The sequence below is a fragment of the Pyrgilauda ruficollis genome, unplaced genomic scaffold, assembly GCF_017590135.1.
Source record: "Pyrgilauda ruficollis isolate IOZ18807 unplaced genomic scaffold, ASM1759013v1 scaffold22, whole genome shotgun sequence".
Classification (NCBI taxonomy): Eukaryota; Metazoa; Chordata; class Aves; order Passeriformes; family Passeridae; genus Pyrgilauda; species Pyrgilauda ruficollis.
Window position 1 is genome coordinate 7,737,442 of NW_024521428.1, and position 27,921 is coordinate 7,765,362.

The window sequence follows — 27,921 nt, forward strand, 5'->3', positions numbered from 1 at the left end:
TTCCCTCCTTATCTCATATTCTGCTATCTACTTTTGTAACAGCTCACAAATTAAGTAGGGCTAAAAAGGTGTAGGATGATGTTCTTGAAACAAACTCGGTGCCCTCACATTTAATATCAAATTACAATCACAGAGGAAACTTGTGCTTTTATATAACTGCCTTTTTTTTGGAAGCCTCTCTCAAAGCAGAGCAGTCTGTCTTGACTCTCTCAGGAAGCTGCTGCTCCAGTTCTTGTTTCCAATCTTACACCATTGCAGTAGCAGTTTCCAGACTTGATTAGAGGGTGTTTATTTACAGCAGAGGGTGTGACATAAAATGATATTAAAATGGATGGAGCATTAAAATGATACCAGCATTAACCTCCTGGAACAGGGGAAAAGCAATGTGTGCTGGTCTAAAAACTCTACTAATTGCACCAACTATGAAGAAAGTGATTTCTCAGCAGTGAAGGGCTGATGACACCATTTATGTCCCACATGTGTTGTGCAGCCACACAACCTCCTGCATCATTCTATTGAAGTCTAAAATAAATGTAATTAATCTTTCTCCCTTTTTAAAAGCAATACCACAACGCTGGCATTTCTTGTTACATTTCTTGTTTATGGTATTGATGGGAAGTTGAGAATGTAGTTGGATAATTACAAAACATCAAACACAAGTATAAGGCATCCAGACTACTGCTTAGTGCATTTTTTTCTAGGTCTTAACACAGAGAATGACATCTAACAAATTTCCTGTTATTCTGATTTTGACATTTGTGAATCCATGTTGTTCCAGCAAAGCTTGATATTCAGAGCCACTTCTCTCCTTTCCCTCTGTCTGCACAAGCATGTTCAAAGACTGCAGCAAAGCTTTGCTTCTCTTCTTCTTCTCATCATCCAACACCATTTCAGCCAGCAAAATTGCACAGCCTAATTTAAAAACAAACACATGCAACAGTTCTAATCCATTATCAGGCAAGAAAATTTCTGCTGCCATATAGAGGGGTGCAAACTACAAGACCTGGGTGATTTCCTTTATCATTTATGGATTTGCTCTCCTATTAAATGACTAATCCACTATTAAATGAATAATCCACTCCTCTCACAAACCGCAGGAAATTCCCTTTCCCAGTATGGACTGATCAAACACTCACAAGTCAAATCACGTTTTCAGGGGAAAAGGGGATGACTTCTGTAGACTTGGCATGAGGACTATAGAAAACAGTAAGACAGTAATAGAGTTGCATCTCTTTGGGATATATTGCTGCTTCACATTCATATTGAAATGATGCCAAACAGAGAGAAGAGTGGATGGCAAGCATTACAGAAGCAGCGAAGTCTTCAGAAACAGAATATTTCTGTTTCTGTTCAATACATTCTGTATGTTATTTCTGTAGGACCCGAATTCTCTGTGGTGGGACTGACCTAAGGATGAAAGCAGAACTTAAATTATCTGATTTACAGTCTTCTTCTCCATACTCAGACCTGTGAGAGGAAAGGGAAGCCAAGAGAGGGCTACTGACAAAAGCATTGCGATACATACTTGCCTTTTGGCCTGACACCAACTCAGATCAAAATAGCAGCAGTTCAGAGTGATTTTATTATGAAGTGCAGCATAACATTCATACCTTTCTGACCTTTAAGACAATCTTCTCAGAGCCATTCCAACTTGTACAGCTCAGATATTCAATAATCATCAAAATGTTTTAAAACTTAATTCCCCTCATTCTTCATGTCAGGAATATTTTCCTCAGTTATGCATATTGCTTAGAATCTTTTCAGTGTTAGACTATTAAACCCACTACTTCTACCAGTCAGCAAAAGTTATTCAGAGCAAGTGAAAAACTTAATTTGTATATTAGTAAGATGAGCTTATAATTCCTCAGGTGACTGGGCTGCATCACATGATTGCAGAGCACCTGAGCCTGAAACAGACCACAGGAGATCTCTAGTCCAGCCTCCCACTCAGAGCAGGGCAGCTCTGCAATCAGCTCAGCTTTTTCAGGACTGGCTTCACACATAGAAGCCTCCAAGGACAGAGATTCCACAACCTCCCTGGACCATCTGCTCCAACACTTAATTATCCTGAGAGCGCAAAGCTGTGATGTATGACCACAGACACCATGCCCAAGGGCCTAGTGCTTAGTGTTGTGCATTAATCACAGAGTAAATGAAGGCTGGGTGGTAGCCAAACACATTCTATTAAAATTTTACAGTCAGAGACACAGTACTTAGGGGCACAGTTTTAAAGTCTGTGACAGTTACAGGTGTGCCAGCTTTAGGATTTGTCTGTTTCTGACTCAAGCAGCTTAGAGCAGCTTAAGGAACAGCATTATGAACTTCATGAGTAACTATGAGACACATCTGATTGACAGGGTGAGTCTCTCTCAACATACAAAGCTGTTAAGCTAAGAGCAAGCTTCATGTCAATGTGGAAAAGAAACATTTTAAATTTATTAATTTGTTGAATATTCAGCCTCATCTATTTTAAATGTCTGTACAGATGAGATCAGCCAAAATTCCATTAATAGAAACCTTCTGCTAAGAATTAAAAACCCCAGTGTGGTAATGTTTGACACTTCCCTGATTTTGTACACCTGAAATGCTCTGTAGGAAGCCTGTTTCTCCTAATGAGTTGAGCCACTGTGGCACTTTTTCTTTACCCATTGGTCAAGGAGCAAAGTAACTCCTGATTAACTAACATCCGGGCAGATGCAACTCTTAACCTTCCTCATCAACCCTCTCTAATTTGCTGAGGTTGGCAATTCAGTATTGGCACAGCCTCTTGCACACTGGCTTACTGGGACTACTGCTGTACAAGTGACAGGCAAAAACCACACAACTGGTAGAAAGAAAGCTAGTTTGGAAGTGTAACTCTAATTTCCAGAGAGGCTTCCATTACACCTTAAAAAGAAAAAATAAATATCAATAAATATCAATAAATATCGGGAAAGAAATAAACATTAGGAGAGGTGACATTAGTGAAAAATTTCTTGAAGAGATTGGATACAGCATGCACTTTTCCAATTAAAGACTGAAGCATGAAGAAACTTTTATTTTTTTAATTTTCATACAAGGTTTTATACATAAATCCTAAAACTCATCTCAATTAATGAGACAGAAAGCATATATGGCCATTCAACCATATTCAGAAAACCCCAGAAGTGACAGTAAGCAATATGAACAGCTCTCAACTGCAGCCTGTGCAGGTACATACTGTGGCTGAGGGCCAGAGGCTGCTGAAATTTCACTGTGACACTACAGCTGTTGTAGGAACATGTTTGAGGTTTGTTCTGTTTTCACTTTTGCTTGTAGAAGAAGTGCTTTAAAAGACTATATATGAGATGTTTTGGAGTAAAGTCCCACACAGCAGTGAAAAAGAGGACTATCATCCCCAAATTCAGGCAGATGGTACAATATTAATTTTTAATTTCTGATAAAAATTAGTAGTAACCACTGAACACACTACAGAGGAAGAATTCTCTTTAGTTTTATGGTCCAAGAAAACTAAGGTATTAATGTAGCTCAGTACAAGCAGTACTTGCATTTTTAACCTGATGTGCTATACACAGCTATGCCAGTCTAAGTTTAATACAGTATGCAGAAGAATTGGACATTAAGGTATTTCACATGCAGGAATGTCAGCCTGCCCCAGATGCTTTTTAAAATGCACAGAATTCACTCTGGCAGAAGCTGCACTCCAACTTGTATCCAAGGCCTGCAACAACTATGCTTCAGACAGAGGGCCAGAATGATCCTCAACTGCCAATACGAGCTGGTTGATGATGGGTATATTGCACAAGGGGTGAAAATTCAGCATCCCAGATTGCTTCTGGGCCCACTACAGTGACAGATTCTTCTTGAAGCACAGAACAGCATCTAATAAGTTTCCTGTGATCTTAATTTGTACATCTGTGAATCCGTATTTCTCCAATAGCTGTTTATATTCTGAGCTGCTTCTCTGCTTGCCTTCAGTCATACTGAGGGATTGTAGCACAGCTACAGAAGGGTGCGTCTTCTGTTCATCAAGCACAGTTTCTGCCACTAGCAAGGCACTTCCTGCATTTCCAAAACAACCAAAAGTGGTTCTGTGTAAGTATTTTTAGCTTCAACTTTAAAGTGCTTTTTCAGAGACAATTACAGAATCCCCTCAGGTTGATTTTTTAAATGGTCTTAGTGGAAATCAGTAAAAGAAGTTTATTTTCAGTCCTCTCTTCCTGGAAGCAACCATTTAATTGTTAAAAAGAAGGGAGAGTTTAGAGCACTGTCTGCAGAAGTTCAGATCACTTCCTGCCTATGCTCTTAAACTCCGCCTTGCTTTCATTTGAACCGAACAACTCCTGTAAGCATCTGTCATAACCCAAACTTTGCATAAGATTAAGACAGTCACCCAAAATTTTCTTTCATAATTTATAATCAGGATTATAGTTTATGGCCTAGGTCTTATTTTGCATCCTCTCCTCTGAAACAAATGTCAGACCTACACTTGCATTAAGGCATCAGATGATCTTAGTGGTCAGGCTTTTCTGCTTTTTGTCTTCTTTGATCTTTAATACTGCCTGAATACGAGTCAGCAGTGTGCCTTGGCAGTCTAAAGGGACAACCATGTTCTGCGGTGCATCCAAGCACAGGATCAGTAAATTCTGTGATTTAGTCAGGTGATCACTAAACAGGTGACTGTCTCACTCTACTCTGTGCTGCTACAGCCTTGCCTTGAGTATTGTGTCCAGTTTTGGGCAGCATAATATTAAAAAAAAAAAATCAGACTATTAGAAACCATTCAAAGGAGGGCACAAAGATGGAGAAGGGTCTAAAGGGAAAGCCTTATAAGGAGAAGCTGAGGTCACTTGCTTTGTTCAGCCTGGAGGAGACTGATGGAAGACCTCTTTGTGGTCCTCAACATCCTCACGAGGGATAATGGAGGGCAAGTACTGATCTTTTCACTCTTGTGATCAGTGACATGACTCAAGGAAACAGCATGAAGCTGGGTCAGGGGAGGTTTAATTTGGGTATCAGGAAAAGGCTTTTCACCCAGAGGATGGCTGGGCACTTGGACAGGCTCCCCAGGGAAGTGATCACAGCACCAAGACTGTCTTGAGTTCAAGGGGTGTTTGAACAATGTTCTCAGGCACATGGTGTGACCCTTGGGTAATCCTGCATAGGGCTAGAAGTTAGACTTGAGATCCTGATGGGTCCCTTTCAACCCAGCATATTGTTTGATTTGGTGTGTAATTTTGGGTGCCTCAGTGTATGTGACCAAGATGGTGAAGGGCCATGGCCAAGATTCATGAGGTGCAGCTGAGGTCCCCTGATCTGTTCAGACTGGAGAACAGAAGGCTGAGGTGTGACTTCATCACCATGTACAACTTCCTCAAAGGGAGCAGTAGAGGGGAGGGTGCTGCTCTCCTCTCTCTGGTGCACCAGTGACAGGACACAAAGAAATTGAATGAAGCATCTGGGAAAGTTCAGACTGGACATTTGGAAAAGATTTTTCACCCAGAGGGTGGTAGGCATTGGAACAGGCTCCCCAGGGAAGTGGTCACAGCACCAAACCTGCTGGAGTTCAAGGACCATCTGGATGACATTCTTAGTCATATGAACTAGTTTTAGTTAAGCCTTCGAGAAGCAAGGAGTTCAATTTGATGGCCTTATGGGTCACTTCCAACTTGAGAGAATCTGATGATTCTATGATTCAAATGTAGTAGAAAGTCAAAGATGCTGCATATTTCTTAGGGTATGTGTGCATAAAGTAGTACTGAACTTTAGCCAGTTTACCATATTCTGGACACTACTGAGATAGCAAAACAACAGCAAAACAAACTGCTGCTTCTTGATTTACCCAAAGGAACTTTAGTTAGGCGAATTTTATGTATAGAAATAAGCACATGCTTCCTTAATTGACGATACAGGGCTTAGTAAGAAAGCCTGGACATGACAGAGACTGTGGATATGATACAACTGTATGTGAAGCCTGGAACTATAGTAAAAGCTTATTATATATAGTTTTATTTGCAGTTTTGTTTCCTTCTTTTTCTTAGTAGGTATTATTATAATGCAAGCCCACACATTCAAGGAAAGGCTACTATGACTGAACAAAAAATATAGTAAGTTCATTCTAGAAAAGCATTAGTCAGTGCTTATTAAAGGTACATTAACATGCACCTTTAAGTTCACAAGATGAAAAAAAACATACCTGGTCTGCAAACAGCTGATATCTTACTTAACAGCACATGTATCTTTTCATCAGGCCAGTCATGAAGAACACGTGAAAGGATGTAAAGATCTGCTTCTGGAAGATTATCCTTGAAGAAGTCACCTGTTGGAAAACAGAGTTAGTACATTCCTAGAGAAACCACAGAGTACTTACTGCAAAAACAAGGCACTTCAGCAGAGTACAAAAGTAACAAGAATGAACAGGTACAGGTATGCCCTGATTTGCAGATAAAGAAAGTGTAGTTAAAGAGCAGATCATAGGCAAGAATTGTCTAACAAAAAAATGGAGAGCAAACATAAAGCAAGGAAGGAGACAAAGTTCTTTGTAGTCACCATTTTGATCTTGTCTAGAAATAAAATACCTCAGACAAGCACATGCAGCCTCTGCTTCCAGTGGTATTCAAAAAAATGACTAATTAATACCTATTTAGTCACATTCTCCAACCATTTTTTATCCCCACAGTCTTGAAAAATATTATGTCCCCATTTAGCATGGGTGAACCTATAATTGCCTTGTACTAAACTATGTTTGGGGTTAGAGCAGCAGCAAAAGAGCCTGTTTGTGCTCAAGGATAACAGAAACCAGAAGAATCATCATGTGCTACATTTACCTGACACAAATGTCACTGGAGCAGTGTGCTGTCCTGAAGGCTGAAAGTAAGAGGTGTTCGCAATGACTTCTGGAAGGTCAAATACTGTGACCTTGAGATTTGGGTATACTTGTACTAATTCATGAGCCAGAGCTCCAGTGCAACCTGTTAAGAGTTTAAAGGAATCAATTCAAGTATTTTCTCCCAGACTTTGCAGGCACTTTTAAAGACAAGGCTGTATGTAACACTGTGAAATAGAGACATCCAATCAGAACCAGAGGTAGACAGCTCAACAATGAACACAGGCAACAAGATTTCCTGGTTGATAGAGCAAGGTTTTAAAGCTTATGGAATGCAGGCATGACTCCTTACTGACACAGAACTGCAAATGTGACCTTTGATATCAGTACCTCAGGGTTTTTCTGGGGAGTATCAAAATGTAAATGAAAAAGCAAATACTTCTATTTGTTGAAGAAGAACACCTCTAACTGTTTAGCATATACAAAGCACCGATACACCAAATTTGACAAACACTCCCCAGCATAGTAAAGATTATCAAGTTCTGGAGTCTCTGCACAAGTGGCAATGGTTGTACTAGTATTGGGTTAATTCCTCCGAGACGCTGTCCACCTCCTCAGGCACTAAATAAAGTATTCTTCCTTCAGTGGATCTTTCCCTATATAATAACACTTTCTCTCTGCAGCTCTAAACACAGAATTTCCTTTAAAAAAAAGAATGCTAAAAAGCAGAGTTTCTTCAGGTATATCATTGGTCTTCAACATTTTGATGGACATATTTGCTATTAATAACTACAACAATACACAAAACAAACCCATTAGAAAAGAATCAGAACTCTTGTATTAGCAGTGCAGTGTTTGACACCCCAGTAGTGGTGATTCACTACTTGCATTACTTCTGAAGATCTTGGATGTGCCTAAGGAGAGCAGCAACACTGCTGAAAATGGCACTCCCTGCCCAATGCTGTATCACCTGAGCCACTATCTTATTTTCAGCCTTGAATTGTGTAACTGATTGAGACAACCATTCACTTATCTTTAAGCTATTCTAATACCATTTAGGTAACTCTGCTTTCAATTAGCTGCACTGTTCTTTTATCCTGACATTGCAATATCAGAAAAACAACAGTAAATAATATTACTGCAGTTCTAGTAAAAATGTCTTTTAAGTAATAAAATGTGGAACTGAAATCAAGCTTTTCTCTTAAATTTGTATGCAAGTTCAATTACAAGCAATACCTCCTAAATCACAAGCAGATTTAAACTGTGAAAGATCAAACGCTGTAGCCACATCTCTTGCTGTCAGGTGAGCAATGCTGTGCATGGCAGCCATAAAACGTTGCTTGGCCTCCTGGCTGTGATAATAGTCCTAAAAAGGGGGAAAAGCAGTGTAATTAAAGTTTATTTTCATAGTTAATTAAAAGTACGTACAACCAAGGCAGTTCGTTGTACGTACAAGGCAACTGCCTTGGCACTGTCAAACCAAGGCAGTAGGTGAACAGGGTGAACATCATAACTCCCAAAATGAAAAGGTCCATTAAAAGTGCCACTGACTATTTGTTCATCCAAATCCTTTGCCACAGTGATAAGCAGATTTTTGCATCCCCTCAAGAATTCTGATCACATAGACATCTTGAAAGGACAGATTTAGGAGAATGAAAGAAAAATTCTAGTGCTCCTTCTTGATATCCTCACAAATTGCTTTTATTTCACGCAAACATTTATTTTCCCATGACAGAAAAATAACTAGCTAATTGGACCATACCATAAATCAGAAACATTAAAGATCGTTCTGTTTTTTTTTGATTAGGGAACAAGCAAGCATTCAGTAGCAGAATGTTATGCCTTTACCTTTTCAAGGACACATACACACAAATCCCTTTACCTTTCACCTTTATACAGATTTCACCAGTTATGGCTGGCTTTGCAACAACCACGAAGTGGAAGTATCTCCAGGCTGTGGTGTGCATAGTGCCATAGGCAGCCCACAGATTCTCCTCAAGCACATCATCCAGTACACATATGGAGCCCAGGTCCAAACTGGACACAAGCATCACCCAAGCAAAGTTAATAAGCCAGATGTTTAACAAAGGATGAGCTCCAGTGGTTAATTAAACCACTTAATTGTATATAAATGTAGACATCTACTGCAACAGCTATCCTAAAGCAAAGTATCTTAACTCCCTTTAAAGGCACTTTGAATTATTTCCAATGGAGTTTTTGCTCTCCAGTTATTTAAGTACTAAAATGAAGCTAGCAGAGCTTTTAAGTCTCCAGAAGTCCTTATTTTGTTCCATTGACTATACATGAGGGATGTAGACATCTCCTTCAGGAGACTGCCTTCATCACCATCTTGAAGTTTAATACGAATTAAGGACCTCAGGAGGTAGTCTGAAGTACAGTTTAAGCCAGCAGTGCTGTCAAAGACATTCTCCTGCTCACACTACCAGCTCTCTGCTTACACAGGCACAAATATTTATGCCTCTCAACCTGCTTCACCAGATGGGTAATTGAGAAGTTAGGCTAGTTACACCCCCAAGTGATTCTCCAGTCTGATCACATTGACTTGGGATAGCATTAGGAAAGGAATACCACAGATTGAAACAGATGGTAGAAGGATGACAATTTTATCAGTAATAGATACCAGCTTGAAGCTTATACAAAACTTCATAAAGGAGATTAGATCCCTTCTCCACTGCATCAACACAAACCAGCTTTGACCACACAGCACAGCCTAAACTGGACGCACATCACTATGAACTGACTGGCATCCAATATGGAAGGAGTGCATGTGTGGTAAGGTATTATCTAGCGTTATAAAAGGGACAAATGTAAATTAAGCAGGCACAGAGATTGTTCTGAGAGTGTGCCACTGGGATGGGCAACACTTCATCTGGAGAACTTTTGTCAGCACTCAAATTTCCCAATATATTCTGTGATCGCTCCACTACTTCACAGCCTAAAGTTGAAGGGAACAGAAACCTGGGACTAGTGAATTGCATTGTGTTTCTACCATTTCTGAGGCTGACAAAACTTTCTTCAGACAGCTCTGTCTCCATTTGTCCCTAGATCAGTTCTGGGCTCCTCACAGCTGGTTTTGATTCTAGTAAGAGTTTATATTACCTTAAATAGATCATCTGCTTTCTTTCCAAAGGCTCGATGATTCTGCCTGCTCCCTTCTTTGACAGCAGACTCCAAGTTTGTGAAGAGAGGCCAAAGGTGGTCATTAGAATGGATAATGTAGCCATGAAGTGAGTATTTGCCATCTGAGGTCAGGTAGGTATTTGCTGAGTCTGTATTACTGTAACCTTACGGGATGAACACAGTTTTAACCAGTTTTGTTTCAGTACTTTGCAACTGTTGTTGAAAATATGAAGGCATGTTTCACTGCATAAAAACTAGTAAATCCTGATCTTATGATCTATTACAAACAATTTTGCACAAAAAGTAATTCTGGAAGTCTTGTCATTCTTAAAGGAGCAAGTACTTAGCTTCAAAAAAAGACTTTAGATGCTGGAAGATATAGATACACACTGATTTTTATTTTTTTTTAAACCAGAGTACCTCAGTTAGATACCTAATATTCAAGGGACAGTATTAGAAATTCCTCATTATTGACTGTACTTTTGTTTAGACTATGGCTGCTTCTTCCCTGAATTCAAGCTTTCTCCATTTTGTATTTATGTCTTTGTCTTTTCCTCTAACGAGAGTTAAAAAGACTCCTTTATTTTCTTTTCTTCACACCTAATCATTTCAAGTCTTACTATGTAAATTATACACATGGAAACTGAGAACTACATAGTGTTGATTGAAAAAGTTAGTCCTAATATTGACTCCCTCATTTACATACACATTCATGGACGGCTCCAGTTAGGAGCACTAAAATTTAAGTTGTCCATAAAGACGGACAGATTGCAGAACTTTCCCTATTAAAAGCTTGATCCTCTGCTGAAAACTGTTGGCACTGCTGCAGCAGGAAATGGAATTTTGACAATCACTTTAGATAGATTTAGATCACTTCAATGGAAAAGCCTTCTAAGGTTATCAAGTACAACCTTTAGCCCAGCACTAAGTCCACCACTTAACCAGGTTCCCAAGTACCACATCTACACACCTTTTAAATACCTCCAGGGATGGTGAGACAGCCACTTCCCTGGACAGCCTGTTCCAATGCTTGGCCATCCTTTCAGGGAAGAAATTTTTCCTAATATTCAATCTAAATCTCCCCTGGCATACCTTGAGGCAGTTTCCTGCTGTTAGTTACTTTTAAAAAGAGACCATCTCCCACCTGGCTAAGTCCTCACACATAATTGTGGAGAACAATAAGGTCTCTTCTGACTCTCCTTTGCTTCAGGTTTAACACCCCCAGCTTCCTCAGCCACTCCTCACCAGACTTATGCTGCAGACCTTTCATCAGCTCCATTAGCCTTCTCTGGACATGCTGCAGCACCTCAGTGTCTTTCTTGTCATGAGGGGCTCAAAACTGAACACAGGATTCAAGCTGTGGCCTCACCAGTGCTGAGCACAGGGGCACAGTCACTGCCCTGGTCCTGCTGGCCACACTACTGCTGATATTGGCCAGGATGCTCATTGGCCACCTGGGCACACAGTGGCTCATCTTCAGCTGCTCTTGAACACCACCAGGTCCCTTTCCACTGGGCAGCTTTCCAGCCACCTTCCCCCCAGCCTGTAGTGCTGCATGGGGTTGTTGTGACTCAAGTACAGGTGACTGAGCTATCAGACTATTCCCTGGGAATGTCCATGCAACCTTTTCTTAGAAATTTGGTCATTATTATGTCCAGAGAGCAAAAACAATCTAAGGTTTCCATAAAGGAGACTTGAATGTGTTCATTCCATAAAGCCTTCCCCCACATGAAACAATTCCAGCTACTAATAATGAAAGCAAAGGAATCCATTCCCCTCTGCCCCAAATACAAGTTACCCACAATATCAAGTCAGAACCTGTGACCTTAAAAGCATCTCTTCCAGTCCTACCTGTCTTTTAGTACCATATACAGTTGCAGGGAGGGTAAATTAATCACCTTGTGGTGTTTTCTCCAGTAATCCAAGAGAAGCACATGCATCAAGGAGTCTTTCAGTTCCACATACAGAGGCTCCAACATCATTTGCAATATCCACAGCCTTCACTGGACCTTTATCTTTCAGATGATCAAATATCTTCAGCTTAGAGGCTACAAACAGAGCCTATGTGTAGGTAAGAAATTGTTATCATGCTGTGTTTAAAAGACTGCAATCAGAAAACAGAAGAATGGTATTGTTTGCCTAGAATTATTCTATACAACTACTGTTAAACTACCACAACACAATTTAACAAACCTCCTAAAAACTGCTCCCTTCCTTCTCAGAGGGTTTCAGTATCTTGGCCAAGTAACAGAACCTTTAACAACAGTGTTTGGGAGAGGAGGGAACTCACAGTATTCTGGAATGCAGCCTACAAATTTTGTATGAAGACCCGCTTCCTTATTGAGGTATTTAGCACTTGCCCATCTACATGGCTATTTGACATAATGGAACATTCTTAAGCATATGAACCAATACCAACATTTGATAAAGAAATTACTATTAACTAATTATTAAAAATTAAATTTGATATACCCAAAGCATAAGGAACTCAAAACTCTCCACTAAGATAGTGTAACAGCTTCAACTGCTAAAATGCAAGTCTTTATTTTATTAAAATTAAGGAAAAACCCAAAAATATTAAGAACAAGAAGAGTAAAACTTCATAGGACAACTGTACTACAGGCACCCCTTAACAGGATGTGTACACATGGAATGGGGACAACAGAACAGCTAGTGCTTGATGGTGAAAAAAGCCCATGGGCAATGGCTGCCTTAAATTGAAAACCTTAGCTGAACTTTTTTAAAGACATGCTAAACAAACTAGAGAGTAAAGTTAATGAGGTATGGTAATATATACCTTTCCATTCAAAATTAATTTGCAATTCTATAGTTTCTGTATTCTGAAGCAGGTAAAACACCTAAAACCAAGGAACTTATGGAGATCATGACAGCAGAGTCAAGTGCAGCAATTACAGAATCCACTTATTTACAACTGCAAGCAACTATAACGAAATTTAAATCTCAAGGTAATCAAGAAAAGAAGGGCCTTGACATTCTGCTTAATAGAAATCAAAGGGAGAAAAAGAGATTAATTTTGAGAGGTAGGTCTGCTACTGCATGTATTTATATTCTACCATCTTCGCATATTTTTATTCTATTTTGTAACATCTTTGTTATTCTAGTAAGAACATATAGCTGGGATTTATTATAATTCAGGCTTTCACAATACTGAGCCAATTACATATAGCTGGGATTTATTATAATTCAGGCTTTCACAACACTGAGCCAATTACACCCAGTTTACAACCAGATGGCTTCCGAGACCTGCCCAGTCTTTGGACTGATACCAACTGGAAACTATTAGAACAGGAAAAAGAAGGTGAGAAGATAAGGCAGAAAACTTGGCTGACCAACCCATTCAGTAATTCTCAGTTCCAAAAAAAAAAAAAAAAGGAATTAAAGAAAAATGTAAAATATCTAAGTACAGATCAGACTATGTATATTTGGAACACAATAAACTTCAAAGTTTTTCAACTTGTAAGTACTTAACCCTGATCTCCTCCTGTTCTGCAACAGAGCGGTTCAGAGGAAAATAGGCAGCAATACCTTCACCTGCATGAGATTTTACTCTGCTTTATAAAGTTCTTGAGTGACACCCAAGAATCAAAATGAAAAAACTTGAGTTTTTGTGGAAATAAATGCTTTTGTGTACTTATACCTATTCTGCAAATGGAAACATGATGAGTTTTATCAGATCGCGATATATCACTACTGGTCATTAATTTTACAAAGATCCATTTAGTGGGGAAAAAAATCCCACTAGCTCAACACGTGATTCAGTATTTCATACTATGGCTTTACACTAGAGTAGTGAGAAAGTTGTTCCTTTTGTTTCCAGCCTCCACTGTCTTTCACTGCACAAAACTATTCAGCATCACATCACTGTAAACAGTGTAGGTAATGTACAGCCACATGCTGATGATTCTCCATATTTATTTTTACTTAAATTGAAGAAATGCTAAGCATCATCTCACCCATTCAAATATGTCACTCCCTATAGGTACACAAGAAGTTCACAAATGCAGCACCCTCAAAGCCACTTTATTCCAAACCTCTCAGGACAGCTTTGTATGCCTACAAAGCAGCACACCCACAGAACCACACCACATGATCACACTACAGTCTTCCTTCAGAGCTGAGCACAACTCTCCACTGTTTCAGCAAAACTATTGCTCACTGTCTGGCGTGCCCCCCTCCATTCACCTCTAAGCTGCTGATCCAAGTTTGCATTTCACTGCCACTTTAGCACTTTTTTCCCCATATCTTCCTAAAACACAAATAACTTGGAGACCAGTGATCTATTACAATGATCACTGTTCACTTCTTCTTTCTCTTCTTCACTATTGTCTTTGCGACACTGGAACCATGTAGAAAATCTGCGAGTAATTAAAATGTCCAGCTATGCATTTCTCATCACAACTGGCTGAAACACAGAGCATGTGACCTTGTTTGTGAGCTGTTGTGAGTATATGCCTCCATCAGATACAGCATGGATATTATCAGTTAAACACATCCAGAACTTGAAACAGGTTATTAAAAAATAATATTCTGAAGAGGCAATAAAAAATTAAGATCTTCCACGGAATTCTAATGCAAAGCATTAAAAGTTACAAAGGAAATATAATACATACAATTCTTGTCACAGTTTTAAGTCAGGTGAGTTAACCACATTAAATGGGTTTTTTTTGAAGAGTATATAATTCCAGCTTGGTTGTGTTCTTCTGATCAGTAAAAAAAAAAAGAAAAATCTGAAACTTCTTTTCCCTCTCAACTCAAGGGATAAAATTATCCAATAGGTAACTGAAATTTCATAGAACACATAAGAATAAATACAAAAAGACAAACCCAGCAATATTTGCACTGCACGAAAAGTTTCAGCTATCTTAAGATTCTCCAGAACATCTGTGGTCCTTTTTTACTAATTAGTAATACATTCTTTCCCCAGCTGAAGTATTTCACAATGCCTGTTACATAGTGAAGTGTAGTGAAACAAATGTATCAGACAACAATGTAATGAGTAGTTTTATTTTTTCCCTTACCTTTGAAGCTCTAAAACCATCCATCAGCTCTAGAATTTTGGATGGAAGCTTTGATGCGCTCTGTGACACTCCATTCTGATTTTCCAAAGGTACTGTAAAACCAGTTCTGACAGCAGAAGTCTTTTCAGAAGTGTAAGCAGGTCCTGAGGAATGCATCCCACTGTGGTCCAACTTACTAGAAACTTTGTGCTCTGTGAAATTTGAAGATTCACTTTCTCCATCACTTAGGTTCTCAAAAGTGTCCACAGAAGGGATAGAGTCATACTTTTTATGCTGTATGTTATGTTTAGAGGGGGGATAGTACAATTCTGCTAGCTTTTTGCAGAAGTGATTCAGAGGAAATCCCACCACATTCAAGAAGTCTCCATGGACATACTCAACTAACATTCCACCAAGGGCTTGGATACCATATCCACCAGCCTTGTCCCTGAGGAAGAGAAAGCAAAACCAGCATAGATCTCATTAAGGTTAAGAGTAGAGATATCACAGAATACTAATGATACACCAGTACTGCAGAGGCTGGAATAAAGACTGGTGTACCTAAGTTACAGGCAGATTAAATCTATTAGGTAGGCTCAATGCTTCAATTTGTAAATTACAAGATAAATATAAGGATCAGTATTTCTACTAAGGGTGAGGAGCCAAAAGTCTTGATGCTTCAGACAGTGCAAGTGCAGCAGTCACCTAAGCAGCAGGTGACTGCAGAGTGTGTTGTCATAGGTTACCAAGTTGTGGCTACCAAAAAGGTAACAGTGTTACCAAGAGCAACATTGCCACTGATGCATACTGACCCTCACCCAATTCCACAAGAGTCTGAAAAACCTTCAGGAATGTTAGGTCCCAAAGGAGCTCAACAAAGATGACCTTTTAGAACTCAAACAACTGAGTTCTAAAGTCAGAGATTGCAGATTGCGTAGATTGCAGATCTCAGTCACAGGAATATCTGAAACAAGAATTGGGAAGACAGGACTTTCTTGGAGAAGAGCAACCTATTCAGCTAAGATCCACTACTCTATTTAGCCCTATCCATCCATCTCTTGGTGCAACCATCTGAGACAGAATAGAGTTGTGGTTCACAAGACTGTGCTCTTAGATGTCATGGTAATACTGGTAATTTGGCACAGGAATGTACATGCACAGAAACTAAGCTTGGAAATCTAATTTATCTTTAGGCGTAATTATGCAAATTCCACAGATTGGAATGGAAATATATACAAGTCAGATAAGCTGCAGCAGACCCAACAATTTTACTGCTCTCATACAAGGAACAAGGCAGTTAAAAGTATGTTTCCTACATAACAGCACAATCTGAAAGCCTACGTCAGCAAGCTTAGAAACCAAAGGTCAGTCAGTCTCAGATCTATTAACTTAAGGTAGTATGGAATTACACAAACTGCTTGAGAAAGAATGTTACTACACAAAAAAATTACTGCTAATGTTTTCATCTAATATTTGATCAGAAATAGCTCTTTATTTTTAGTACTTACCTCTGGATTATCTTTCTAATAGCATGCTAAAACAAACAGAGGAATCAGTATACAGCAAGTAGGATTTTCTGAATTGCTATAAATTGTGGAATAGGAATTTTCCTTTAATCTTGCATTGTAAGCACTACCTTATGACTTTGTCATTGTTTAAATTATTTCTTCTTTTATAACATTCTTATGATTTACATAAACTAAATTAGGAATATTATAATGACTAAAATGTCTTCACATTTTTCAATGAAGCTATAGTTATTTTGGTATATGCTTACAGGTAGGCAAAAAACATTATAACCATCAAAAGCAGCAGTGTCACACTCCCAGCAAGAACATTAATAGAAATGGCTACATATTTATTTTTCTACAACACTTCATGTTCTGGGATTGGATCCTGAAGAGAACATTTATATTCTTCATTTTATTCCTTCACAGTAAAGTGTGAAACTGTACAGCTTCCAGCTGTAGAGCTGGAAGGTGTCATCACCTCCTTCCCAGACTGCAGTAGAGTCCTTTGGTTTCACTGCCATCAGAGGACAGCTACTAAAACCACACAGGATTTTCAGGCCAGCAGTTGTAAGCAGAGACAGATAAAGTTGTTCATAAGGGAAAGATTACAAAATAAAAAGCTGGGTCAAAGTCTACTCATTATACAAGCCCAAAACAGTTAGGATTACTGTGGCACAGCCTTCTTTCTACAGACACAGAGGAAAAAAAAGGAAAGAAGCAGTACCGGCAAGGAGAAAATCCTTGGTTAGGAAGAGGAACAGGAATAAACCGAAAAGCAAAGCATCTTTCTGAAGCCAAAATTTGAGGGTTTTTATAGCCTCATCACAGACTACCTTGAGACAACAATTTCTGCTCCTTCCTTACCCATACTTCATGTCAGCTATGTATTTCTCGTATTACTCTCTGTCAGCAGTGATCGACTTAAATATATATACAATTTTCCTCTTGCTAGAAAAAGAACTCAATTTAATACTCAACAGAACCAGTAATTTTTCTTTTATTTTTTTCCATGTGATTATTAAGTCTTGTATTATTTCAGAAAAATATTTTGCCATGGAATTTTTTTAAAAAAACAAGGAATGGTCACTTTTTGTTTAGAAAAACCTGTATGCATAGAATTGTGTAACCTGTATGAGTGCACACGGAGGAGGGAACAAAAATAACCAGAAAAAAAGTGCTGTGAGATACTTCTCCTTACTGAATTTTGCAAAACTTACAGGACACTGTGTTTAGTAGTTCCTTTACAAAGTCAGAACAAGTGCTTCCTATTATATACACGTAATAGGAAGATATATAAACAGGGTTATATAAACAAAGATCAATTAGCTTCTGCCTCAGAGTAATAAAATACATTCTCTGAACCTTTGGTCCCTGAGAAACCCTTGATGTTACACACCTTTTTTTAGGAGGATGAACAGAACAACCCAGCACTGCTTACGAGCTGTTTTGGTGCAGCAAAGTACTGCTAAAGCTATTTGCTTCCAGAGGAAATATTCAGAATATTCCAAAATAATTTTCAACCTCACATTCTTCCTAAAAATCCATGGTCATTTCTCCTTCAAACTGCAACTTTATGGCCCACTAAATCTAAACATCACACCAACTAGCATAGTAAACATCATCTTCCAAAAAGCATATGTAGGAATTTATTGCAAGCTGTAGTCTTGCCAAAACATTCTCTCCATATAATCCAATTTAAAATCAGTCTATTCAATAAGCTGTGAACCTCACATGTTCACAGAGTATGCCTCATTTACACATAAGCATTGAAGTATATCCGAAGTCTACACTGGTTTCTTCTCCCCAGTAAAACGTGGCTTTATTGTTTTATAGCACAAATGAGTTTAAAAACCACCACAATTTCTTACATGGTCAGAATTGAAGCTACAGGGACAAAAGTTCACATCAGATCACCTGATATGCAGTCCATAGGGCTAACTATGCCTTCCGGCAGGTCCAGCTAACACAAAGGGAAGACAAACTCCTTTCCCTTGTTGTCGCCAAATAAGTACTCTTTTTTTTTTTTTTCCTTTTTTTTTTAGCAATCTAGTGAACTTCACCTTAGAAGTAGTAATCAAGCCTTCTGTTCTCATCCTATTTCTTCCATGGAACTGTTGGCTGGTATATTGTTTTTGCAGATGTTGCCTATGTAGATCACTAACAGTATTACCAGTGTAGCAGAAACACAAACTGAAGGACAATTTTGACACAGCAACACGCACAAACTGTGTTTTCACTTTTCCCAGGATAAGTAAGAATTAAGCTGGTGTTCCTTGCATTAGAGCAGTGCATTTGATAAACTAAATACACCAAGTTCTAGCTTTCTCCCAATGCAGTTCCATGATGCCCTGATTATCCAACACTAACTCTTTTCACCTGTTTGTAATGAACTATGCATTTTCTTGGGCATCCTGATCCCTGAATGCCTCTGCTAACAGAAAGATAATTGTATATTGCACAAGTGCTTTTCCTAATCCAGCGTATTTCAAGTCTTCACTTTTCAAATTAGTTAGGGTTCTAAAAAGGTAGTTCACTTTCACTGGAGAAATGACAGCTTTACACAAGAACAAAAGAATAGTGCCCTTGCATCACCCATACTATCATTTCTCATAAACAGAACAAAATTTCACAGAACACAAGACAATGTTTTACACTGTCTTAATAACGTACCCTAAGTCCTAGTCTCAAGTGTTGTGTGGTGGCATCAGGGTCTTACTTACATTGGCTCCCCACTGTGAATGTACTCCCATAAGAGCTCTTCAGACAGCTCAGAAAATTTTACTTTAGTCTCTTCATAGAAATCGGTAATTTCCATCTCTAGCTGACTGTCTACAGAAAGAAAAAGGTTTTATTAGAAACAGGAATTGTAGTTTAGAGAGCGTAACATCTAGGCTGTGTTTCTTAATCATTTGACAATTTTGCTTGAGAAAAATTAAATATATTGCACAGATGTATGAAATGACTAATAATGTTCTTCAGGGACAGTGGACTCAACTTTCCCAAAACAGTATGAGTTTGCATTTTAAACCTCTGCAGTCCTGTCTCAGGAATAAAAGACTACTCTTCCTGTGTGGAATATACTCTTAAATTAACAGTGCTTACACAAAGCTATTTATGGATGCTGGCACACACATCCAGCACTGAGCACAAAGCAGGCTACAGCCACCCTTCCAACTTTATGAGTGTGGTCAAAGAACTCTTAACAACATATCAGAGTTCAACATGTAGCTGCCATAAAAGTGGGTATGTGCAGCTGCACCTGCACTTCAGACTTGGGTATCCAGCAGTCCCATCAAGAACCATCACCGTCATCTTCCTATCACCTCTGAAGCGATGACAATATTATTTCAGACTTCTGTAGCTGGAAGTGGATGAGGGAAGGTGCAATAACGTACTGCAGACCTGGGTATGGACCCTGCTGCACGTGGTACACTGTGACCCTGTTGTCACCGCAGACAGAGGCTTTTCCGAAACATGTTCAAAAAGTAACAGCCTTGCAGAAAAGGGTGTGCACATTGCAGATTATTAGCTCTCTCTACTCTTTTCTATGAACATCAAGCATCTCCTATTACCACAGTTCTGTAGTAGTGGAAATGCTTGAGGAGGAGTAAGAAATAGCTACAGCACATTCCAAAGGAAGAATGCTAAGCAATTTCTAATGGTGATAGTGTGAAGCCCAAACAAAATAACATTTGTGCATATGAAGACATTACCAGGTCTTTCAGTATTGATAACAAATTCTAGTCAGCTCAAAATAAAAACTTCATCTTTAACAAGTTTATAAACACATTGTAATTATAAACTAGCATAGTAAACATCACCTTCCAAAAAGCATATGTAGGAATTTATTGCAAGCTGTAGTCTTGCCAAAACATTCTCTCCATATATTAATTTTGTAGAATTACTATAAACTGTAAATACAGTTTATAGTAATTCTACAAAACTGTTCTATTGGTTGCATCTCTTGGGGAATCTGCAGACTAAAGCTATATTGTTATTCATCCGACTGTGATGCAGTTCAAGTTTGTACACTTCGAATGAGATGTGCTGTTATAGTATCACTACTACAGTTGGGTGCACTTAATTTTCTTCCTAGAGTAAACAGTTAAAGGTGTTATTTACATTGCTCAGATGCTCACAGGAACCCCGTGGTAACATGTTTTATTTCTTTTGCAGCAGCTCTCCCTCTACTGTACTAGCATATTAGCAGTACTGCATCACTAAATTTAATTCTATTTCACAAGAGTTAAGAGCAATCATTCCAGAAAAGATTAAAAACTGTTAATTTGTGTACAGAAAGATTATGCCCATTGAAACGTCTGCAAAAGCTCTACTAAAAGACTACTGGCACAATTATCAAAAAATGCCCTTCAAGCACTCCTCAAATTTTATTAATGGTACAGTTTCCACAAAAACAACTCACTTTCTCTACAAATGATGTGATAAAGAACATTGGTGTATTGCTCCCTACAGCTTCTTAACAGTCTGAGGCATTAATCCTCAACTGGTGTAAGCACAACACAGACTGAAGTTGATATGGATCACATTCAGCTCAGTCTCACAGTCTGTAGTACCTTACTTGAATTTAATTTAGAATATTCCACAACTTACACTGGCCTTTCAATTAGTCTCATAACTTTGAGACAGTATTTCTGAACTCTATTGTGTCTTGTTGCTTTCCTTTCTGTGTGAAAACTGAATACAGGAAGAAGGTTGGCTTTTGTGGGGAGTCTTTAATTTATATTTTGATAAGGTAGTTCTTGAGTAGAAAACCAATTCAGACTGTACATGAAACATTTTCATCCTGTTTCTTTACTTGTACAAGTTACCATGAGAGTAATTTTTAAAACAAATATTGAGTTGTAATAAGATGATGCGTACCTTTACTGCGGCAGTGTATAATAGCCACCCCTGTGAAAACACTGTGCTCTTTCCCATTTAACCTGTCAGGCAAAAAATGTCAATTAAGCAACAATTATGAAATGTTCCACATTAATAAATTGCTACAGCCTGAGAAGCAGACCATTACATTAATGTATCACTCAATGGATCGCACACGCATCCTAAACAAATTTTATTTCAGTATCACTGAAAAGATGTTGGCAAAACAAACAAAAAAATAACCACATAAAAAACACTACCAAAAGTAATTTCAAGTCTCCAAAATACCACTTGTATAAGAGAGTCCATGGTATCAGCTCATTCACTGTACATCAAAAAAGTGACTATTCCAAATGCATTAGAAAAGGCCAGCTGGCATAAATCCTACTGTTAGGGCCATCTTCACTGAAAGCTGGCAATAAATAGCTAGGTGATGTAACTCAGACTAAACATGTAATAGGGGACTAAAGCATATGTTCTCATTTCATCCAGACTGGCTCCCAGAGATCCCATGGCAAGCCAGAGAGCAGAGGAAGAGCCCAGATTCCCTTACCCGTGGCTCTCTCTTGCAGCGGCTCCAGACTGCCACGCTGTGGCCAATTAGCTCTGAGGACTTTATTTATCTGCTGTGTAAGCAACAGATGTGTAATATCAAGGGATTGTGAATCTTTGAAGAGACTATTTAAGGAATAATCTCATAAAGATTACCCAGGATATTTCTGAATGAGATCAGAAGCATCTCATGCTCTGTCCCCGACAAGATTCCACACAAAATTGTAAGGTGAAACAGTGCATGAAAATTTTCATTTGACACCTTGGATATATGCAAAGATGCATCATCTTGTCTGCCCTTTTTCCTGGAGTTCTAAAAAGTTAAATATTTAAGCGCTTTTCATATCCCTAATTAAGAGATTAACCTACTAAACTTATAACAAACAAAACAAAACCCCCAAAAATTTGCATGTATGCCTTCTGTGGAACCCTTTTGAGAATCTAAGTGATGGAGAAATTGCATCTTCAAATTTTGTATCTTACTTGAAACTACAGACCTTGATAGCATCCTGTAGGCATCTTGCTTATCAGCTGGTTTCTCCAGGATCTGCTCATCTACAGACTAAAACAGAAAAACAGAGTGAGTATGCTGCTTTTTCTCATTTCTCAAAAATTGAGGTCAGAAATTATGTTCATATCATGATTTCAGCCAGGGCTTCAGACTTGAGTCTATTGAGTGGAGCAAGAAGTACAGATACTTTGGTAGAACAGGTAATTTAATGTCAAGCACAGGAGTGCCACTCTACCCTCCAATGGCTGCACCTCCCAAACAAAAGGATAATTCAACTTTTTCTGTCCTTAACAGTTCACTGTCTCTGTGAAGATGTCAGGTACAAAGTGACCTCCTCCTACAAGGCGCAACACAGAACTGTTCACATGATCTGGACTTCTCAACAGACAAATCACCTGAGAACAGAATTTCCATTACATATTAGAAGATCCAAGGCAATATTTATTAAATGGCAGTATTAAGTGTCCCCAAAACCAGGGCTTCTAGCTCTCAAGATTTCAAAAATTACCTTGTTGGGAAAAAACCCCCTAAAAGCCACATCAACAAACCGAAAAAAAAATGTATCATAATGCAGGTATAACTTCACAGTGAAGGCAGTTTTCAAACTTTAACCTAAAGCTACAAATATTTTCTACACTTGTCTTAAATTAAAATAATGCTAAATCACGAAAGGCTTCTTACCACAATAGTGTCTGCTCCTATGACAATATCAGGTGTTCTCATATGCTTCTGCAAAAGCAAAAGAAGGCATTTGTCAGAAGATGCAAAGAGAACAAAATCTTTTAAGACATAAGGTGAGAAAATAGTAGTTTACTGGTTTAGAAGGAGGGCTCTACACTGGCCTGAAAACAAAACAGTATTTCCCCTTTTGCACTGTTCGCAAAAGAGTAAACATTTATACCAACATAAAATTGAGGCTTGAACACACCATTCTCAAGCCACAAATTTGCCCAAATACATTACTGATAAATAAATGCATCCAGGAAATAAAGTGCATTCTCAAAAGTCAATCTGGTCTTCAAGGTGGCAAGCAATTCCTTTAAAGGAAGTCCCTAGTACTTGGAAGCCAGAGAATACATCCCTTGAGGACCATTTCTCCAAGCAAAGCTTTACTGAAAAATAAATCCCTTTTTTTTTAGCTACACTTCATGTTTTTCTCTTAAAAGGGAACACAATCTATTTTTTTAAAATATGAGAGGTAGTGATATATAAAAATTCCTTGTAAACCTTTCTTGACTTTAAACAGTATCTGTCCTTACAGTTAAGTTTTGATTTACCTGCATATTTTAAGGTATACCACTGTTACTTATCACAGCATGACATAAAACCTGTCTGTAAGGGTGACTATTATAATAAAACATTTATAGGGAGGCAATTCTAGACAAAGACTTGCTGTGCTCAAAATTGTTTAATGATGTCTAGAATTAGTTCTACTAACTCCTGTATGAAGAAGCATTTTGAAATCCACTGAACTAGCATTATCACCAGCACAGTGTTTTGCAATGAAAGCCCAAAGTAATTTAGTGAGGTTAGGTTTAAAATCCATTCTCCTATGTTGTACCATTGTCTGGAAGGTAGTTGACAGAAAACTGGGTAACGATTTACACTGGAGATCATGCAATATTTGCTTTGAAGAATGGTGACATCTGGCAACACTGTTAATTTAAAGTTTTCAACATGCCTTTTCTGCTGCTAGAATAGGATCAGCAAACACCCCTCTCTTTCAGAGCTATATTATTAAGGAAATATTATGGTTCATTTTGTGAGATTTAATTCACTCAATTTTTAAAGAGGTTCTGGTAGCAAAGAGCCTTATGTGTTCAAGCAGTGATCACAGCCAAGGGCATAAGTCAAACACCACTGAGAATGTAAGTTGCATCACTAGTTTTGATAAAATTTAGGATACAAAATGGATGCCTTGTGTAACAGAATCTGAAATAATATCAACTTCTCCCTTCTTAAAATTAGATAGACAAATTCTGTTTTAAAACATTCTAGGCAAAAAAAAAGTAATTTTTTTTTCTGCTTTCCTCCAGTACACACAATTTCTGAGCTATTCTTGTCACTCCTTCAGTGAAAGCTACAGCAAAGCACTGGAATCAGTGTTTTTCTGTGGAGTCTGTCTCCACAATCAACAAATATGTGGAATGAAGTTAGCCATACACCTGACTGTTGAAAGAAACTGTGGAATATATATCCTGCACAAGAGTAGGTATGATGCTGACAAAAGATGCAGGCCACTTCAGTTTGTGGAAAGCCTGAACTGCAGGGAGGAGACTTTTGATTAGGCAATTTCAAGACACCATCTTCACAAATGACAGGAAAACATCCATTAGCCTTCAGTGGAGAAAAAAAGATTCAGGGATTACTTAAGCAGTGCAAACAAATTAAATCACAGTAACATGCACCACCTAAAGACAAAAAACTCAATGCTGTAATAGCTAGTAACTTACTACATGCATTCTGTTTGCTACTTCAAGAGCTTTCTGTTTTGCTGTTTCCACAGCATACTCATAAGGGGCTGTAAAAGATGACTTTTCTAGTGTCTCCTTAAACCAGGATGGAACCACCTCAAACCGCAGGCCCTGTAACACAGGAAAGTGATGCAGTCAATCTGACTCCATTATTAAACATTGCTCTCAAGGCATATTAAGCAAATAGTAAATTTGACATCTGCTTTTTACAGGTTAACACATCTCTCCCACCCCCCCACGCCCCCAAACACACGGAAAAAAAACCCCAGTGCTTCTATCAGTGTTTAGTGCATAAATATCCTTTACACGCAATCTAAAACAAAATAATCAGAACTTTGAAATTAATGTGTATAATTGATTTTGCCCTTATTTATTAGAACCTAATCACATCAAAAATTTCATTATTCTTTTCGTATAATAACTAACAGTATAAGCTTACACACTTCATAAACACAAGACTATACTACTGGATTTTTTTTTATTGAATCCATCCATAGCACTTTACTCATGCAACAGCAGTGCATATTCTTACAGGAGCTTTACTGCACCTTACACACATGATAAATAGAAAACAAAACCATTCAGTTTCTGATTGGTTTCGTCAAACAATGCCCAACTATTCTTCCAACCTTTTGCCTCCAGCTTACACTTGTGCATTTACTACACCCAGCAGGCATGCTATGTTTCTGATAACTTAGTGCATGACTGAACCGCGGTGCTTCTGCACACATTCGTATTTTGAAGTTAATTTGAACTAACGTGGAAGAAATATCAGTTGAATTATTAAGAATGGTAACACCAAGTCGAATAGGTAATACTCAAGTGCTATTCAAAAGCCTCCGCAGCCCGCCCAGCGAGGCCGACACGTTCCTCCGCAGGGGCTGAACGGTCTGAATGACAGCTTACGGCCTCCTTTGCTCTGCACTAGTGCATTTCAGAAAGGACGTCTCTCCTTTATTGCCCCGCTCCCCTCCCACTGGTCTCATGGAGCGGGCGGGCCGGGAGGCGTCGGGCCCCGCAGGCCCGGCGGGCGCTTGCGGCCGCCGCCTCCCGGCCCCGGGCCCGTGCGAGGCCAGCGGCCGCCGGCCGCACTCACCACGTTGGTGAGGATCTCCCGCCGGCGCGGCGAGGCGCTGGCCAGCACCACCCGCTTGCTGACCAGCTTCCCCAGCACCGGGTTCAACACCATGGCGGCGGCCGGCTGCCCTCAGCCTCTACTCGGCGCTGGTCGGGGGCGGGGAGGCGGCGGCGGCGGCCTTATGCGGCGGGGCCGCGGGGGATAGCCGGGCCGGGCCGGGCCGGGCCGGGGCGGAGCGGAGGAGAAGCTCGGGGCCATATCCCTGGGGCACGGGGCGGCCGCGTGTGGGGAAAGTGGCTTGGTAGCTGTCCTGTCGTGAGGGAAGGGTTGTAGCTGTCACTGTCATCCCCTGCGCACCAGCTGACGGCAGCCTTGAAACAGAATCGGTCAGATTGGAAAGGACCTCGGAGATCGAGTCCAGCTTATGGCTGAACGCCACCAATAGACCATAGCACTGGTCCAGCTTTTCCTTAAACACCTCAAGGGACAGTGACTCCACCTCCTCCTTGGGCATTCCATTCCAATATCCCATCACCCCATCTGTGAAGAGATTCTTCCCACTGTCCAACCTAAACCTTCCCTGGCACAGCTTGAGCCTGTCTCCGGCTACAGGCTCCTTTCAAGTGGTTCCAGAGAGTGATAAAGTTCCCCCTGAGCGTCCTTTTTTTCCCAGGCTTAATAACCCCAGCTCCCTCAGTCGCTCCTCACAGGACTTGTGCTCCAGACCCTTCAGCAGCTCCATTGCCCTTATCTGGATGCACTCGATCACCTCTATGTCCCTCCTGAATGGAGGGGCACAGAACTGGACACAGTACTTGAGAGGTGGCCTCACCAGTGCTGGGTACAGGACATGCATCATGTTTAGCATCTCATCCTTTCTGCTCCCCTAAAGCTGGCATGAAGTGTTTGCAACAGAGGTGTTACCACTTTTTCTTAGCTCAGAAGGAACCCTAACCTAAGAAGAGCATAGTGTTGGAGCAAGTCCTTAGTAGGCCATGAAGTTGATCATAGCCCTCTGCTGTGAAGAGGGCTGGGAAAGCTGGGGCTGTTGGAGAAGATTTCATGGAGACCTCATAACAACCTTTTAGCACCTGAAGGGTGAAAACAGGGAAGTCAGAGAGGGACTTTTCACAAGGGCGTGGAGTGATAGGATGGGACATAATGGGTACAAACTGAAGGAGGGGAATTTAGGTTAGGCATTCAGAAGAATCTTTGAGGTCCCTTCCAGCCTGTACCATTCTATGATGCTGTGACTCTATTTTCAATATCATCTGTTGCATTTTCTTCAAACTTTAAATATCCCCTATTTGGCCTTTTAAGTGAAAAAGTAGAAAAAGTAGTAGAAAAAGAATATGAAAACTCAGATTACTTTCAAATAGTGTGATACTGCATGCTTTCTCAGTTGGCTTGGCCAAAGTGACATGTATCCTCTAGCATTAAAAATATGTCCAGTCATTAAAACAGCAGTTTGCATGGCATATTTGGATCTTTTGACGCCTGTCTCAGGGACCATGTGTCTCATTGGTGGAGCCAGGCTCTTCTTGGTGGTGCCAAGCAATAGATAAGAGGCAATAGGCAGAAGCTGATGCTCAGGAATTTTCACCCAAGTATGGGGAAGAAGTTTAATGTGCGGTTGACCATGCACTGGGACAGGCTGCCCAGAGCGATTGTGGTGTTTCCCACATTGGAGATATTCAAGAACCACCTGGACACATGCTCTGGAATGGCCCTGGAGCAAGAAAATTGGACCAGATGATCCCTTCCAACCTTTCCCATTCTGTGATTCCATGGTTTGTGTTAAGGGTTCCCAAATCTGACAGCCCAGTGGAGGTGAGGCTGCCACAGCCCCATGCCCCAGGTGCAGGGCTGAGCGTGAGTTCCATTGCCAGCAGGCAGGCATGCACACACTGTATGGCACGTGTACTTGGAGACATGGAAAACCACCCGAAG

The 27,921-nt window shown here is 39.7% G+C and overlaps 1 protein-coding gene across 2 annotated transcripts; it reads right to left on the reverse strand.

Annotated features, from left to right (window-relative positions):
- ASMTL (acetylserotonin O-methyltransferase like) lies at positions 1-26,139 on the reverse strand. Of its 2 annotated transcripts, none has more exons than XM_041468447.1 (13): positions 25,990-26,138; positions 24,873-25,004; positions 23,101-23,148; positions 22,406-22,470; positions 21,357-21,418; positions 19,196-19,304; positions 14,986-15,412; positions 11,845-12,007; positions 9,926-10,110; positions 8,042-8,171; positions 6,807-6,950; positions 6,176-6,298; positions 1-912 (listed from the first exon to the last, which is right to left on the reverse strand). In XM_041468447.1, the coding sequence occupies exons 1-13, from the start codon at positions 26,080-26,082 to the stop codon at positions 698-700; spliced, it is 1,896 nt and encodes a 631-aa protein (XP_041324381.1). In that variant the 5' UTR covers positions 26,083-26,138; the 3' UTR covers positions 1-697. The 2 variants fall into 2 exon arrangements, with proteins under 2 accessions (XP_041324381.1, XP_041324379.1); XM_041468445.1 differs by lacking the exon at positions 1-912 and adding an exon at positions 3,010-4,041 and having other exon boundaries at positions 25,990-26,139.
- Between the last annotated feature and the right edge of the window lie 1,782 nt (positions 26,140-27,921).

What these genes read in the sequence shown, in the direction of transcription:
- ASMTL (XM_041468445.1), bottom strand. Translation starts at nt 26,082, where the DNA reads ATGGTGTTGAACCCGGTGCTGGGGAAGCTGGTCAGCAAGCGGGTGGTG. An exon ending in TATACACTGCCGCAGTAAAG is followed by an intron (nt 19,305 to 21,356) that starts GTACGCATCATC and finishes TTCTTTCTGTAG; the next exon opens with ACAGTCAGCTAGAGATGGAA. An exon ending in ACTGGAGAAAACACCACAAG is followed by an intron (nt 10,111 to 11,844) that starts GTGATTAATTTA and finishes TCATCCCGTAAG; the next exon opens with GTTACAGTAATACAGACTCA.